We start from the raw sequence: 19,027 nt of genomic DNA on the forward strand, positions 1-19,027 counted from the left end.
ACTATTACTGTGCATAATTATTAGGCAACTTAACAAAAAACAAATATATACCCATTTCAATTATTTATTTTTACCAGTGAAACCAATATAACATCTCAACATTCACAAATATACATTTCTGACATTCAAAAAACAAAACAAAAAACAAATCAGTGACAATATAGCCACCTTTCTTTGCAAGGACACTCAAAAGCCTGCCATCTATGGATTCTGTCAGTGTTTTGATCTGTTCACCATCAACATTGCGTGCAGCAGCAACCACAGCCTCCCAGACACTGTTCAGAGAGGTGTACTGTTTTCCCTCCTTGTAAATCTCACATTTGATGATGGACCACAGGTTCTCAATGGGGTTCAGATCAGGTGAACAAGGAGGCCATGTCATTAGATTTTCTTCTTTTATACCCTTTCTTGCCAGCCACGCTGTGGAGTACTTGGACGCGTGTGATGGAGCATTGTCCTGCATGAAAATCATGTTTTTCTTGAAGGATGCACACTTCTTCCTGTACCACTGCTTGAAGAAGGTGTCTTCCAGAAACTGGCAGTAGGACTGGGAGTTGAGCTTGACTCCATCCTCAACCCGAAAAGGCCCCACAAGCTCATCTTTGATGATACCAGCCCAAACCAGTACTCCACCTCCACCTTGTTGGCGTCTGAGTCGGACTGGAGCTCTCTGCCCTTTACCAATCCAGCCACGGGCCCATCCATCTGGCCCATCAAGACTCACTCTCATTTCATCAGTCCATAAAACCTTAGAAAAATCAGTCTTGAGATATTTCTTGGCCCAGTCTTGACGTTTCAGCTTGTGTGTCTTGTTCAGTGGTGGTCGTCTTTCAGCCTTTCTTACCTTGGCCATGTCTCTGAGTATTGCACACCTTGTGCTTTTGGGCACTCCAGTGATGTTGCAGCTCTGAAATATGGCCAAACTGGTGGCAAGTGGCATCTTGGCAGCTGCACGCTTGACTTTTCTCAGTTCATGGGCAGTTATTTTGCGCCTTGGTTTTTCCACACGCTTCTTGCGACCCTGTTGACTATTTTGAATGAAACGCTTGATTGTTCGATGATCACGCTTCAGAAGCTTTGCAATTTTAAGAGTGCTGCATCCCTCTGCAAGATATCTCACTATTTTTGACTTTTCTGAGCCTGTCAAGTCCTTCTTTTGACCCATTTTGCCAAAGGAAAGGAAGTTGCCTAATAATTATGCACACCTGATATAGGGTGTTGATGTCATTAGACCACACCCCTTCTCATTACAGAGATGCACATCACCTAATATGCTTAATTGGTAGCAGGCTTTCGAGCCTATACAGCTTGGAGTAAGACAACATGCATAAAGAGGATGATGTGGTCAAAATACTCATTTGCCTAATAATTCTGCACACAGTGTATGTTCAGTTTCAGGTCAGTGTAAAGGTATATACTGTCAGTGAATAGCACATTTGCCAGTCTTCTATTAGTTAGAGCAGAGGAGCTCCATGAAAATATGTCCGTTCTCTTTACTGGCCAGCTCCGCCCCCCGGATTATCTATCTTTTAAAACCATAACCAAATTGAGTTGACTGTCCCTTTAATATCCACTTTATGCATAGGCTGAAAAGGAGAAGCCTACAAAATCTTTAAAACCAGGTTAAGACTCCAAAGAGGAGAAATTGTTTTACCCACATGTTTAATTCTAGCCAAAGCTTAAACTTATTCTTGTGGAATAGAACAGAAACAGCTGAAATCTGACCCTACAAAGAAGTGGCGGATAAACATTTAGCCAAACCATCTTGCAAAAACTGCAACATTTTAGGAATTCTAAAAGAATGCCATGAAAAACCATTATCCAAACACCAAGAAATAAAGTTTTTCCAAATCTTATATTAAATGTTCCTAGTCACAGGCTTACAAGCCTGTATTAAGGTCTTAATAACGACGGAAGGTCTGAACGCAGAGGAAGTGGCCAAGGAGGATGACTGGATATCTCTACTAGGTCTTCATACCAAACTCTGCAAGGCCAAGATGGGGTAATCAGAACTACGGATGCCACCTCTTGTATGATCTTGGCAATCACCTTGGAAAGAAGAACCAGTGGTGGAAAGACATGTTAGTTGAAATGACCAAGGAACTACCAGAGCCTTCCCAAACACTGCTTGATGATCCCTGGATCTCACACAGTACCTGAGAAGTTTTTAATTCAACCAAGAGGCCAACAGATTTATCTCTGGGAGACCTCAAAGATCTACTATCTGTCGGAACATTTCTGCACAGGAAATAATTTGTGGTACTTCCCTCATGGCTAAAGAACCGTGAATCCCCCCTTAATTATTGACATAAGCCATAGCTTTGATATTGTCCGTCTGAAAATGGAAGTAAGGCTCCTTTTTCAATTGCGGCCAACTCTGAAGGGCTCTGAAAATTACATGGAGCTCTAAAACATTTATAGGTAACGTCACCTCCTGAGGACACCAAACCTCTAGTGATTTCTGAGACCCCCAGACGGCCCCCCAACCTGAAAGACTTCCATCTGTAGTGATCACAGACCAAATAGAATTAACAAAAGAAGCCCCCTGCATAATAAGTCTAGATGAATCTATCTGCACTCCCAGAAAAGTAAGCTTTGACTGAGTTTTCATCAAACTTTTTGGAAAATTTGCCAGTCTGCTTGTGTGGGATTCTGCTACATGAAAAGATGAAACAAGATATTGTACAGGTAAGAACATAGAGCAATAATCTAAGCTATGATCACAGAAAACAGTAGAGCAACAAACTGAAAATGCTTGTCTAAAAAAGCAAGTCTTAGGAACTGATGACGTTCCCTGTGAGGGTATGCATCCTTTAAATCTATTGTGGACATAAACTTACATTGCTGATCAAAGGGTAAAATAATCAGAATAGTCTCCATTTTGAAAGTAGAAACAGAAACTCTAAAGAATTAGTTCAGAGCCTTTAAATTCAAAACTGGTCTGAAAGTTCCCTCCATTTTGGAGCAATGAAGAGGTTGGAATAAAACCCCTTTCCCTGTTCTAACTCAGGAAGACACAGAGGTACCTTGCTTCTGAGAGGAAGAAGTGTATTTATGTGCCCCATACTGACAAAAGGGAAGAAAATGATTAAAAGCTTTAGATTTACCCTTGGACTTTTGTCCTGAGGAATAGAAGAATATACCCCATAAAAGAGATAGGTAGATTTAGGGACATAATTAGAAGACTCCATGACTGCAGAGAACTAAACAAAATTTACATGGAGCAAATAACAAGCCAACAGCTAAATGGTAATATTCCCCATAAAAGAGCTCTTGAAGAAAGGGAAACACCCCCTCTGAAAGAGAGGACAACAAGCCATCATGCAACAGTGTGCGTCAAAAACTGTACAAGCAAAAATAAGTCTGCATTGCAAAAAAAAAAAAAAAGAATGAAGGCGTAAAAATAACGCATATTAGAAAATATATTATAGAGTTTTTAAATAAGATTTACATAATAACATATATAACTGTCCCAAGGTCATATATATATATATATATATATATATATATATATATATATATATATATATATATATATATATATATATATATATAAGTATCAACAAGTAGGGACTGCACTCACTGGATTCAGTTCAAATAATACCTTATTTATTCAATGGTGACGTTTCGGGGTACGCAAACCCCTTCCTCAGACCTGAGGAAGGGGTTTGCGTACCCCAAAACGTCACCATTGAATAAATAAGGTATTATTTGAACTGAATCCAGTGAGTGCAGTCCCTACTTGTTGATACTTATTGAAATTTTGACTGAGCACCCTGGTCGCTGACTATCTTTGAATTGTGAGTGCAGATACACAGTGGAAATATATATATATATATATATATATATATATATATATATATATATATATATATATATATATATATAAACAATGACCTAAGAGGCTTATAGGGGGGCCAAGTAATAATAATAATAATAATAAAAATACGGTACTTACCAATAGTTACCCCATTACTGGAAGAAACCAGTAGGAAGCCAAAACCAGTGCTGAAACATTGCATCTGGAATAGGAGTAAATCAACAAACCAACAGGAGGAGGCAAAGGACAAGTCCCTGCAACATCTGTGGAAAGGCTCTTGACTAAATCACCAGAGGTGAAAACTATGGCACTACCTATCCTCCAAATACATCCCTCCAACAATCACTGTACTCTGAGGGGAAAATGGGCCTCAACTCAGTCTGAGAACCCCTCTCATTGAGGAATCAAATGCAGATCTTCGTTCTTCAACCTCTTCCAGCGTAAGCAAAGACAAGACTGAGGTACCTATGAGGTGCAACGGTTTATATAGAGCTCTTGGGTTTTGGGAATATTTTCCTCCTCCTAGTGGTAGGGAAGAGTAATTCCAAGGAGTAATGGATCATGGACTCTCACCACCTGTATGAAAGAAAAAATGTTTACGATTGATTTCTTTAAGGGTCTCTTAGAAAGTCATGTTTTCCAAGTGACCACAATGCAAAATGGATCTGTGCCTTAAAAGCCTGCAGCCGAGAACGACTTTTCACCAGCTAAATTCCCGAAAAGGCCTATTCATCTGTTAGGTAGCTGTTATCAGAAAAGAAACTGGGAGGTCACCTTAAACTTACATATACAATAGCTCTTTCACACCATTTAAGGTTACAGTAAAATGCTTTTAAAGGAAATGCTCATTTACATGTATGAGATTAACCTTTTGAAAACCGATTCTATCCTCACCAGCACTAAACCATCTGCATGCCATTTGTATGTAGGTAAGATGGGCATAACGAGCACTGGGTATGATTGCTCAATAATTATATTGTCACTTTTAATATTTTACAAGTATTGTTTTTTTAATATTTATATTAATTGTTTGTAAAAGCACAGTTTACAGTTTGATGTGATCTGAAAACAAGATGGAGACCATGGTTTACTATTAGAAGGACTTATATCTTCTTATACTGGATTTTAACAGTAACGAAACTGGTAAGCATAAACCCAACTCTCACAACATGGTAACTGCATAGGGGATGTTCAAACCAGATTGCTTATTCCTGATCAGGTTTTTCTAAGGGACACGTCATGGCAGTACATTTTACAGTGAATAGCACTGAGAATAATATATTAATATAAGAAACGTAGGTCAGAATAGGTTAAAAAAAAAATCTGAAACAAACTAAGAATAATATGCAGACAACTATAAAGAAAGCATTCTGTCAGATGAAATTAAGATATATAAATGGAGAGATACACTGATATAAAGTGAGGAACAGACATATACAGCGCTGCGGAATCTGTTGGCGCTCTACAAATACCTGATAATAATAATAATAATATACAGATAAGCAGAGTTCTCTCACCAGCACATAACTGAAAGGACTCAGCACATCCATGAAAACATCACTCCACTGGTCCGTAAATAGTGCATCCTTCAAACGCTTATTGATCATGGAATTAACCTCCTGTAACCTGCAGAAACACAACATGGGGGAAGTTGGACATCAGACATCATCCACACTCTCCCTAGAGTTGGTTGTGTAAGCTATTCCTTTTTTTTACCCTATAACAAACATATCTGTCTTGCCATCTCCAGCATTGAGGCACAGGAGGGAGGTGAGGTCTGTAGGAGGAACAGCGCAGCCAACATTCCATGTGATGATGTATATCCTGTAGGGACAGAGATGGGATTAGGAGAGACAGACAGATAGACGAATATGCACATCCATAGCCCTTTGTGACTGCACCAGAGCCCTGAGAAACCAATCATAATAAAGAATAATGCTACCACCGGTAACGAAATACTGTCATACAGAGCTACGGCTGATGGAGTGAAAGAATAAAAAACATATTAAGAATTTTTACATTATATTACATTTTAAAGTGATGGTAAACTCTGATAATGTAAACGTAATCATTTTATTACAACCTTAATTCATTAGTTCTTACTTTTTATACGGCGTTCGAAAGATATGTTTTAATCAGACATCCTTTTCTTATTGTACTTTCGTCCACCACTCACTAGACTGCTTTTTTTCGGTGTGGCATCCAATCACATTGCGTGCCATACTGCAGTGCTATATAGCACACAATGTGATTGGATGCCACACAGAAGAAAAAAAAAAAGCAGTCAAGTGAGGGCAGACAGAGGTACAATAAGAAAAGAATGCCTGATTAAATCATATCTTTCAAAAGACATATAAAAAGTAAGAACTAATTCATTAAAGGGACACTAAACCAAAAAAAATTATTTCATAATTCAAGTAGAGAATACAATTTTAAACAACATTCCAATTTACTTATATTATCTAATTTGCTTAATTTTTTAAATATCCTTTGTTGAAGAAATAGCAATGTACATGGGTGAGCCAATCACATGAGGCATCTATGTGCAGTCACCAATCAGCAGCTAATGAGCCTATCTAGATATGCTTTTCAGCAAATAATATCAAGAGAATGAAGCAAATTAGAAAATAGAAGTAAATTAGAAAGTTGTTTAAAATTGCATACTCTTTCTATATCATGAAATAAAAAATTTGGGTTTCATGTCCCTTTAAGGTTGCAATTAAATCAAACATATTTTTAGGTGATTACTTTTACATTATAAGAGTTTGCCATCACTATAAGTATTATTTTCAATTATACAATAATCTCTTCACAAAGCTGTTTTGTGCACAATGCAACATAAAGTTATTTTAGATGCTCTTTACAGTGTGCATTTAGAATACTTCAGCCTATTGAATCTAATAGCTGACATTTTTTGTTCCCATCTGTTTTTTTTTTTTTTTTTTTTGTCACTACCTTCTCCCAGCAGATTATATGGCCTTATTACTGTATGTTATTATATTGCTCTCTAGGCTGTCAAGTCGCCATCGATGTCATTACACAGCTTTGCATGACATTAGTTAAACCTAGTAAATGGCACTGGTTTAAAGGAGTTTAATATGATAATTGTTTTGTTTCTCTATCATTCATTCATCTTCACACTTACACCTGACAAACGTGCACACTCCGCGACTTCCTCGTGTGCTGGCACAGCTTTCTCTGACTATGATTCCCCCCCCCCCTCTATCTTTATTGAATGCTATATACTATAATATACAATAATCCCCTGGTCCCCTTTGTTACAATAGAAAAAAATCCAATGGTGACAGCACTCCCTTCTTTATTCAAGCAGTATATATCAAAGACAGAATAAGAAACAGCAGCAACGTTTCAGGATCTCTCCCTTAATCATGCCCCTTTGATACAATGGTGGAGACTACTTTTTATTTGTTTAACTACGTAGTCCATAAATATGCAGTATTTAATGTCCAGGTATCTAGGTGTGGTATTACGACTGACCTATGGTAAAGCTAACTCTCCGCTGCTGCTAATATCTCTCCATTCATTATGAAGGCTTTCTCTACTGCAGTACTGCATTGCTTGCTATCTTTGAAATTACCTTTTATGACTGCCAAAAAAATTTCCAGTACGTTTGCATTCTTATGCCATTAATTATATTATTCTGCACATTATCTGAATGCTCTGCACAAGATTATATGAATCAACAAGGTATTACAGTATTGTTGTAGACATTACATAACTCAGCAAGTTATTCTATTGCTCTTTATGATATTTTGACATTGAGCTTACTGTGAGAAAACAGGGTATCAGGGCTTGATTTTATATTAAAAAATGTAGGCATACAGTTAGTAGCACTCTCTCTCAGAGGAGCACTTACCTGACTGTTCAACAGATAAAACTTTGCACTATATTCCCTAAAAATATTTTCTAATCTCTGTACACTAGGCTGCCCACAGTATACCCAATCAGAAACCATATTGGGGAACATATATTAGTATATAATCAGTGACAGAACCAAGAGTCACCAGTAGTAGAAATCCAGCCTTTATGGTATATTTGGTGATATCTGTGATCTACAAACAGTAGAAGTCTTACCGAAAGTCGTCAACAGTTCCCTCCAGGTTGTTGCTTCCTCTTGGTTCCCCCCTGGCAGTTGAATGTTCAGTCTCCTCTTGGTGTTGTTGAATTAGCTTTTGATGTGACCCATAGGATCGTCTGCGGGGTACAGTGCATTGGGATCTGCTTGGTTCTGGTGATCCCCTAGGGCTTGAGGCTGGGGAACGATGAGGGGAGGTGGGTGGAGGAGGCAAGCGTCTATATTGCTGAGTTGGGGACAGTAGTCCAGGACATGATCCCTCAGGCTGGCATCTGCTAAACTCAGTATTTGATTCCAAAGGAGACCCCACAGGATGCAGTCTTTGGGATCCTTCTGGCTGGGATCGATCAGGAGCAGAAGAGCCAATGGGTGATAGAGGACGTGCAGACAGCTGACTTCCAGCAAGAGGGGTTTTAGATCCACTGGAACCCTCAGGCTGTGATCTCCCCTGTCCAGGAGGGCTAAGTCTTGTGGAGGTTAAAAATGCAGGTCTGGAAGGTGGTTCAGGAGATGGAGGAGCCACAAATACACACTGGTTCGAACATATAGGATGTGGATCCACCTGATGAAAAGAAATAGATAAAGCATTTTATATAATTATAGCTAAACACACAAAAACATACTTGTGTATATCACATCCATATGAACTAAATGTTCATGTTTCAGATAGAGCATGCAATTCTAAGTGACTTCAGTTTACTTCCATTATTAAATGTACCTCTTCTCTTGGTATCCTTTGCTGAAAAACATAGCTAGGTAAGCCCAGGGGCAATAATGCACTACCAGGAGCGAGTTGGTGATTGCTGACTACACATTTGGCTCTTGGCGCACTACAAAATGTGTAGAGCTAGGTATCACTAGTGCATTGTTGTTCTGTAGCGGACTATGTGTTTAATCACTTTTCAGAAGTTAAATACATAGTTACTTGCAAGCAATAGTGCAATAATAAAATGTTATAACACATTTTTCTTTGTGCACTTTATGTCCCTTTAAAGGGACATAGTAAATAAAACTTACCCATCTCTTGCAGCAGCCAGTTATGTGCACATGGATGTAAGTGTGCACACACAGTCTGCATGATAAGCTGTTTCGCATCTAGGAGCGTGCAATGAAAAATGCACTGTGGAGTGGGGCTCTGATTAATAATAAAATAGAATGCCTGGACTAGTAAACTGTATTATAAACAAAACACAGGCAAGTGTATTTATAAGTCACCTAGAAAGCACTTATCTATGAGATAAAATAAATAAGGTTTTTTACAGCTTGTATTTCCCTGAGCTGTTGCTCCCCTGTATTTCTCATTCAGTATGGGGTAAATATGTTGTTTTTTTGTAGGTTATTCTCTTTATCTAAGCCACATGACACAACTCCTCTCACGCCTCCAAATAATAGCTCTAAAAATAAACTTTAAGCTTTCGTTGCATTTATCAGAGTGGCATGGAGATAGTGACATTGGAGAGGGAGGGAGAGACACAGAGAGGAATGAGAATGAGCTGGTGTGAGAGGCAAGGAGAGAGAGAGGTGAAATACAAAGAAAATGATTAGCAGACAGAATAAAAAATACGGATGAACAATAGAAAAGAGTAAAGAGCAGGGAGGGAGCTAAGACTGAGATTAATAGCAACAGAGAAAGAGAAAGCAAGGAGGGGGAATGGGTAAACAGGCATATGTTGTGGAAGGGGGTTAAAATAGAAGCAACAAACTATACTAATGCATAAAATATATTTTTAAATATAGAGAGTTAAAGGGACAATATAAGTCAAAACGTGCAGTGTGCAAAGTTACCATTTATTTTTCATTAATGATTAGCATCCTATAATATCTCTTGAAACATACAGCAGTCTATACATTCTTAAAGGGACATTATAGTCAAAATGTAAATGCACATAGTTGAATTACATCTTTTATTAGAAACATATTTGCAATATACCTGTACATGTATTGGCAAAATGGTTCTAGTAAAAGTCATCACTGTTTAAGTGTTAGCATTTATCTCTGCACATGCATGTGAACGTAGCTGGATATTCTCAGTACACCAGCATATTAAATACTACAGTTGCTCAGGGCACTAGTGGGGCTTCTATCATGTCAGCAATTAACAAATTGAGTAATTACCAGATGGAACAAGCACCTTAGGCTCTCTGAAAGTGATGGTGCACAGATGATGCATACTTAAATACACTTTTGAAAAAGCTATAGCTTTTATTAGACGCATTTTTGCTTATAAGTGTATATCACTAAAATGCTTCTATTCAAAACTTTAATGTATCCATGTGGATTCCAATTTGGGCTGGAAAATCCCTTTAATGTTAATAAACAGCTCATTTGGATCGATATAAGACTTTTAAGAATGTGCACATTTACAGCTGTAAGCACATATGTACAGTATGTTACATACAAGTATCAGACAGTGTGTACCTGTGTCTGTATGTGCAATGGTTAATCGCACTCTTCAATCAGCAGAGGTAGAGAGGGGTTTATTATTCTAGCCTGTGTTGAAGCTGTCTCTAGCAGCCAGATTGGAAATCATACCAGAGCCTTTTCCCTTTGTTGTTAAATCATTAACAGTAATCATGTCACATAAAAAATGCTGATTTTAAAAAACAGAGTGACTATTTTATAACACAGTTAAAACAAGTGGTGCTAAAGAGATTACTGCATGCTACTAGAAACCATATAACATCAATCCCTCTACTGGTTATATAATGGCTGTTAGCTGGCTATGCTGCAGACTGCTAATCGTTAGAAACATAAGGTTATCTCTCTTGTCTACAGGAATGTTCACAACCTATACAACTTACTCATTAGAGTGTTGTTAATATTTCATCTCACTTGTAATTCAAAAGAAATCTCAAAGTGCAAAGCCCTACAAGGCAATGTGGCATCATGTCCCCTGTAACATTACAAGGTGTGCTCTTATTGCTGTGTCTGGCATTATCAGCTATGCTAATAGAGGTTATAACCACAAGCTATTTCTGTGTTGCCAAGAGGGTAGGATACTAACTTCCTGCCCCCATGGTAGTTGCAGGTTACCTGTCTGCACTGGCTTTGCCCATCCTGCCTCCTGTGCCCATCTATGTCCCTGCATCTCCTGTGGTCCTTGTCTTCTTCCATTGCCTCTCAGCAGATGCTGCCGTTGTCCCTCCTCCTCTGTCATACGGTGCTTTAGTAGGTGACGTCAGGGATTCAACCTGCAGGAGGACATTTAAAGAGACAGAGCCAGTTCTCATATCAGTTTGCAGTCACTTCTTGTGCTCACATATTAAGTACTCCAGAAGTTTGTAGAATAATAAAAAAAAAAAGATTTAAGGAACAATTACATATATGTGACTATTACATGCAAATATAAATAGGAATATAATAAGACATTGCTCTAATACCCCCTCTCATTAGTTAGCCCTCGGTCACAAGGCACTAATGTAACCAGTGTAATTTATAGCAGTACTTCAGCACCAGCTCCAGACCATACCTGTCCTTTCCGGACACCAGCGCTGTAACAGAGGCGGGGCCTGGTACAGGAAGAGACCGACCCTAAAATGGGAACTAAGTGCACATTGCAGAACTGTCCTTGGGTGTCCTTTAAAACATGAAATATTCATTTACAGTATATAGTTCAGAGATGTAACTTCTGCGTTTTCGCTACAAATGAAGCGCTTGTGTATGAGGCAGGCAGGTTGGCAATACCTGGTTGTGTTGGTTTACGTATTTAATATGCAAAATGCCATAATATACCAATTTTATGTTATTGATGTATAATACTAGGCAAACATAAAATTAGGGTAAAATCTGAGTTTAGCGTTCTAAATTATTTTCTCAGCCGTATCTCATTATTTTCCTACAAATATTGGATTGGGGGTTCAGGTGAGTTCTACTAACAATACTGCTGTGTTTGTGTCTCCAGGAACAAAAAGGGGAGCCATATTTTGGGGTATAAAGTCCCTGTTTTCCCCATAGACTTTCCCCAGCCAGCTCTGCTCACCTACATGGGGATACATTGTATCAAACCCTCAGCCTACAGGTTTTTATACATTTGTAACTATTTACTGTACACAGACACTTAAAGCAGCCCTCTCGGTAACAACTGTACACACAGCTGAGGAAATAATGTTCACACAGCCTTAAAGGGCAGGATAGCACCTGGTCACACAGTCTTAAAGGGACAGACAAAAAACCACAGAACATTACTGCGATCTGTCCCTTTAAGACTGTGAGCGTGTGGTGCTAGTTTTCAAGGGTCAACTAGCACCACACGCTCACAGTCTTAAAGGGACAGATCGCAGTAATGTTCACGCAGCATAACCTTAAAGGGCAGCTCGACACCTGCGCACAGAGCCTTAAAGGGACAGATCACCGTAGTGTACACGCAGCACAACCTTAAAGGGCAGCTCAACACCTGCGCACACAGTCTTAAAGGGACAGATCACCGTAATGTGCACGCAGCACAACCTTAAAGGGCAGCTCGACACCTGCGCACAGAGCATTAAAGGGACAGATCACCGTAATGTGCACGCAGCACAACCTTAAAGGGCAGCTCGACACCTGCGCACAGAGCCTTAAAGGGACAGATCACCGTAATGTGCATGCAGCACACCCTTAAAGGGCAGCTCGACACCTGCGCACAGGGTCTTAAAGGGACAGATCACCGTAATGTGCACGCAGCACAACCTTAAAGGGCAGCTCCACACCTGCGCACAGAGCCTTAAAGGGACAGATCACCATAATGTGCATGCAGCTCAACCTTAAAGAGCAGCTTGACACCTGCACACAGAGCCTTAAAGGGACAGATCACCGTAATGTGCACGCAACGCAACCTTAAAGGGCAGCTCGACACCTGCGCACAGAGCCTTAAAGGGACAGATCACCTTAATGTGGACACAGCACAATTTTAAAGGGCAGCTCGACACCTGCGCACACAGTCTTAAAGGGACAGACAAAAAAACACAGAACATTACTGCGATCTGTCCCTTTAAGACTGTGAGCGTGTGGTGCTAGTTTTCAAGGTTCAACTAGCACCACACGCTCACAGTCTTAAAGGGACAGATCGCAGTAATGTTCACGCAGCGCAACCTTAAAGGGCAGCTCGACACCTGCGCACAGAGCCTTAAAGGGACAGATCACCGTAATGTACACGCAGCGCAACCTTAAAGGGCAGCTCGACACCTGCGCACAGAGCCTTAAAGGGACAGATCACCTTAATGTGGACACAGCACAAGCTTAAAGGGCAGCTCGACACCTGCGCACACAGTCTTAAAGGGACAGACAAAAAACCACAGAACATTACTGCGATCTGTCCCTTTAAGACTGTGAGCGTGTGGTGCTAGTTTTCAAGGTTCAACTAGCACCACACGTTCACAGTCTTAAAGGGACAGATCGCAGTAATGTTCACGCAGCGCAACCTTAAAGGGCAGCTCGACACCTGCGCACAGAGCCTTAAAGGGACAGATCACCGTAATGTACACGCAGCGCAACCTTAAAGGGCAGCTCAACACCTGCGCACAGAGCCTTAAAGGGACAGATCACCGTAATGTGCATGCAGCACAACCTTGAAGGGCAGCTTAACACCTGCGCACACAGTCTTAAAGGGACAGATCACAGTAATGTGCACACAGCGCAACCTTAAAGGGCAGCTCGACACCTGCGTACAGAACCTTAAAGGGACAGATCACCGTAATGTACACGCAACGCAACCTTAAAGGGCAGCTCGACACCTGCGCATAGAGCCGTAAAGGAACAGATCACCATAATGTGCACGCAGCGCACCCTTAAATGGCAGCTCAACACCTGCGCACAGAGCCTTAAAGGGACAGATCCCCATAATGTGCACGCAGCGCAACCTTAAAGGGCAGCTCAACACCTGCGCACAGAGCCTTAAAGGGACAGATCACCGTAATTTGCAGGCAGCGCAACCTTAAAGGGCAGCTCGACACCTGCGCACAGAGCCTTTAAATGGACAGATCACCATAATGTCCAAGCAGAGCAACATTAAAGAGCAGCTCGGCACCTGCGCACACAGTTTTTAAGGTACAAGCACACACCACCTTTAGTGGTTACACGCACACAGTTTTAAAGAGAGCGATAGTATGCATCCACACGCAAAGCACAGCGCCTTAAAGGGACACTCTGTCATAAAGGGACAGGGGCACGTGCACAGCCTTTAAAAGGAGAACTTGCACCATAACCACACAGTGTTAACGGAACAGCTCACACCATGCACACCTAGCGCAGCCTTAAAGGGCAGCTCACCGCCTGCTCACACAATCTTAAAGGGGCAGGCACACACAACCTTTAGTGGGTAAAGTCACACCACATGCACATAGTCTTAAAGGGAGCGATAACAGTATACATCCACACGCAACGCACACAGCCTTAAAGGAACATCTCACACCATGCACAGTCTTTAAGGTTCAGGCACACAGGCTTTTAAGCACACCCAAATGCACACAGCCTTAAAGGGGCACCCAGTATTAAAGGGACAGACACAAACGCAGACTTTAAAGGGGGAGCTCACACCACACACACACAGTTTTAATGGTACAGGTTCCACAATGTTCACACACAACTTTAAAAGGACAGCTCATGGCATTCACGCACAGCCTTAAATGGATGGTTTATGGTACACACAGACTTAAGGGCCGAATTATCAAGTTCGGAATGGAGCTTGATGCCCCGTTTCTGCGCAAGCCTTCAGGCTTGCCAGAAACGGCAGTTATGAAGCAGCGGTCTAAAGACCGCTGCTCCATAACTGATCTGCTGCCTCTGAGGCTGCGGACTTCAATATGCCCGATCCTATACGATCAGGTTGATTGACACCCCCTGCTAGAAGCCGATTGGCCAGGAATCTGCAGGGGGTGGCATTGCACAAGCAGTTCACAAAAACTGCTTGTGCAATGATAAATGCCAAAAGCGTATGCTATCAGCATTTATCGATGTGCGGCGGACATGGTACGCTACATTGTATCATGTGCGTCCGCACTTTAGTAAATCGGCCCTTAGGGATGGCTCAAGGCAATCATAAAAAGAGTTATAGAGATTTTATGGCATTCACACAAAGCTGTGCTTTTAGTCTGTGAGTGTGTGTGTTTTTTTGTTGTTGAGATAACAGTTTGAACGGTTCCCCAATCAGCTCTATAGTCATACAGCACCTTTGTTTAGAGATGATTGGAAAATATTTCAAACTGTTAGTTCAATAAAAATATTACTTTTCAAGTTGGTGGCCAGAGGGCAGGGTATTTGGATTTCAGCGCTACATTAAAAAGTAAGTTATAGCGCATCTTCATAACAACTGAAGAGTTAAACTCCTTCTAAAATATCTATAACATTACAGATTTGTTTAGACAAAGGGAAAAGTTTACTATCACTTTAAGGACTGTGTGCATTGTGTGGGGGTGTCCGTGCCTTTAAGACTGTGCAAGCGTATTGTGATCTGTGCTGTTAAGGCTGTGTGTGCTGTGTTTGTGCACCTGTACTATTAAAACTGTGTGTGTGTGTGTGTGGTGTGTGCTCCCCCTTTAAAGTCTGCGTTTGTGCCTGTCACTTTAATACTGGCTGCCCCTTTAAGGCTGTGTGCATTTGGGTGTGCTTAAAAGCCTGTGTGCCTGCCCCTTAAAGACTGTGCATGGTGTGAGATGTTCCTTTAAGGCTGTGTGCGTTGCGTGTGGATGTATACTGTTATCGCTCCCTTTAAGACTGTGTGCGTGTGGTGTGACTTTACCCACTAAAGGTTGTGTGTGCCTGCCCCTTTAAGACTGTGTGATCAGGCGTGAGCTGCCCTTTAAGGCTGCGCTAGGTGTGCATGGTGTGCATGGTGTGAGCTGTTCCTTTAACACTGTGTGGTTATGGTGCAAGTTGTCCTTTTAAAGGCTGTGCACGTGCCCCTGCCCCTTTAAGACAGAGCGTCCCTTTAAGGCGGTGTGCTTTGCGTTTGATGCATACTATCGCTCACTTTAAAACTGTGTATGTTTAACCACTAAAGGTGGTGTGTGCCTGTACCTTAAAGACTGTGTGCGCAGGTGCCGAGCTGCCCTTTAAGGTTGTGCTGCATGAACATTACGGTGAACTGTCCCCTTTAGGCTGTATGCATGTGGTGCAAGTTGTCCTTTTAAAGGCTGAGAGTGCTCTGTGTGTTTGTGTGTATGCACGTGCCACTGTCCCGTAAAGACAGAGCGTCCCTTTAAGGCTGCGTGCATCACATGGGGATGCATACTATTGCTCCCTTTAAAACTGTGCGTGTAAACTCACTAAAAGGTTGTGTGTGCTTTCCCCTTTAAGACTGTGAGCAGGTGCCGAGCTGCGCTGCGTGCACATTATGGTGATCTGTCCCTTTAAGGCTCTGTGCGCAGGTGTCAAGCTGCCCTTTAAGGTTGCGCTGTGTCCACATTAAGGTGATCTGTCCCTTTAAGGCTCTGTGCGCAGGTGTCAAGCTGCCCTTTAAGGTTGTGCTGCGGGCACATTACGGTGATCTGTCCCTTTAAGGCCCTGTGCGCAGGTGTCGAGCTGTCCTTTAAGGTTGTGCTGCGTGCACATTACTGTGATCTGTCCCTTTAAGACTGTGTGCGTGTGGTGCTAGTTGACCCTTTCAAGGCTGTGTTTTTTTTTGTCTGTCCCTTTAAGACTGTGTGACCAGGTGCTATCCTGCCCTTTAAGGCTTTGTGAACCTTTAAGGCTGTGTGAACATTATTTCCTCAGCAGTGTGTACAGTTGTTACTGACAGGGCTGCTTTAAGTGTCTGTGTACAGTAAACAGTTACAAATGTATAAAAAGCTGTAGGCCAATATTTGTAGGAAAATAATGATATACGGCTGAGAAAATAATTTAGAACGCTAAACTAAGATTTTACCAAAATTAGTAACCAAGTAATTCTACGTAGTAAGATACAACTGCTAAGTGCAACTATGGCGTGAAAAAAGGTATTTCAGTATTTCACTGTATTTTTTTGCTGCGTTGCAGGTCACAATAAATAATAATAGTAGTGCAAACATACGGCTAGATTACGAGTTGTGCATTAAGATAAAAAACATAATTTATGTAAGAACTTACCTGATAAATTCATTTCTTTCATATTAGCAAGAGTCCATGAGCTAGTGACGTATGGGATATACATTCCTACCAGGAGGGGCAAAGTTTCCCAAACCTTAAAATGCCTATAAATACACCCCTCACCACACCCACAAATCAGTTTAACGAATAGCCAAGAAGTGGGGTGATAAGAAAAAAGTGCGAAAGCATAAAAAATAAGGAATTGGAATAATTGTGCTTTATACAAAAAAATCATAACCACCACAAAAAAGGGTGGGCCTCATGGACTCTTGCTAATATGAAAGAAATGAATTTATCAGGTAAGTTCTTACATAAATTATGTTTTCTTTCATGTAATTAGCAAGAGTCCATGAGCTAGTGACGTATGGGATAATGAATACCCAAGATGTGGATCTTCCACGCAAGAGTCACTAGAGAGGGAGGGATAAAATAAAGACAGCCAATTCCGCTGAAAAATAATCCACACCCAAAACAAAGTTTAAATCTTATAATGAAAAAAACTGAAATTATAAGCAGAAGACTCAAACTGAAACAGCTGCCTGAAGTACTTTTCTACCAAAAACTGCTTCAGAAGAAGAAAACACATCAAAATGGTAGAATTTAGTAAAAGTATGCAAAGAAGACCAAGTTGCTGCTTTGCAAATCTGATCAACCGAAGCTTCATTCTTAAATGCCCAGGAAGTAGAGACTGACCTAGTCTAATGAGCTGTAATCCTTTGAGGCGGAGTTCTACCCGACTCAACATAAGCATGATGAATCAAAGACTTTAACCAAGATGCCAAGGAAATGGCAGAAACCTTCTGACCTTTCCTAGAACCAGAAAAGATAACAAATAGACTAGAAGTCTTTCGGAAATCTTTAGTAGCTTCAACATAATATTTCAAAGCTCTAACTACATCCAAAGAATGCAACGATCTTTCCTTAGAATTCTTAGGATTAGGACACAATGAAGGAACCACAATTTCTCTACTAATGTTGTTAGAATTCACAACCTTAGGTAAAAATTAAAATGAAGTTCGCAACACCGCCTTATCCTGATGAAAAATCAGAAAAGGAGACTCACAAGAAAGAGCAGATAATTCAGAAACTCTTCTAGCAGAAGAGATGACCAAAAGAAACAAAACTTTCCAAGAAAGTAATTTAATATCCAGCAAATGCATAGGTTCAAACGGAGGAGCTTGAAGAGCCCCCAGAACCAAATTCAAACTCCGAGGAGGAGAAATTGACTTAATAACAGGTTTTATACGAACCAAAGCCTGTACAAAACAATGAATATCAGGAAGACTAGCAATCTTTCTGTGAAAAAGAACAGAAAGAGCAGAGATTTGTCCTTTCAAGGAACTTGCAGACAAACCTTTATCCAAACCATCCTGAAGAAACTGTAAAATTCTAGGAATTCTAAAAGAATGCCAAGAAAAATGATGAGAAGAACACCAAGAAATGTAAGTCTTCCAGACTCGATAATATATCTTCCTAGATACAGATTTACGAGCCTGTAACATAGTATTAATTACGGAGTCAGAGAAACCTCTATGACTGAGAATCAAGCGTTCAATCTCCATACCTTCAAATTTAAGGATTTGAGATCCTGATGGAAAAAAGGACCTTGCGATAGAAGGTCTGGTCTTAACGGAAGAGTCCACGGTTGGCAAGTAGCCATCCGGACAAGATCCGCATACCAAAACCTGTGAGGCCATGCTGGAGCCACCAGCAGAACAAACGAACGCTCCTTTAGAATCTTGGAAATCACTCTTGGAAGAAGAACTAGAGGCGGAAAGATATAGGCAGGATGATACTTCCAAGGAAGTGACAATGCATCCACTGCTTCCGCCTGAGGATCCCTGGATCTGGACAGATACCTGGGAAGTTTCTTGTTTAGATGAGAAGCCATCAGATCTATTTCTGGAAGTCCCCACATTTGAACAATCTGAAGAAATACCTCTGGGTGAAGAGACCATTCGCCCGGATGTAACGTTTGGCGACTGAGATAATCCGCTTCCCAATTGTCTATACCTGGGATATGAACCGCAGAAATTAGACAGGAGCTGGATTCCGCCCATACCAGTATCCGAGAT

At 40.9% G+C, this 19,027-nt stretch overlaps 1 protein-coding gene across 1 annotated transcript in view; it reads right to left on the bottom strand.

Moving 5' to 3' along the window:
* INPP5J (inositol polyphosphate-5-phosphatase J) overlaps positions 1–11,416 on the bottom strand; it is an 85,894-nt gene extending 74,478 nt beyond the window's left edge. Inside the window, exons 1-5 of the mRNA XM_053700558.1 lie at positions 11,386–11,416; positions 10,950–11,107; positions 7,916–8,478; positions 5,537–5,644; positions 5,338–5,446 (exon numbers count right to left, since the gene is read on the bottom strand). Of these exons, the coding sequence (XP_053556533.1) occupies positions 5,338–5,446; positions 5,537–5,644; positions 7,916–8,478; positions 10,950–11,030 (861 nt within the window). The 5' untranslated portion in view covers positions 11,031–11,107; positions 11,386–11,416. The remainder of the gene's footprint in view (positions 1–5,337; positions 5,447–5,536; positions 5,645–7,915; positions 8,479–10,949; positions 11,108–11,385) is intronic.
* Between the last annotated feature and the right edge of the window lie 7,611 nt (positions 11,417–19,027).

The sequence above is a fragment of the Bombina bombina genome, chromosome 2 (assembly GCF_027579735.1).
Source record: "Bombina bombina isolate aBomBom1 chromosome 2, aBomBom1.pri, whole genome shotgun sequence".
Lineage (NCBI taxonomy): Eukaryota > Metazoa > Chordata > Amphibia > Anura > Bombinatoridae > Bombina > Bombina bombina.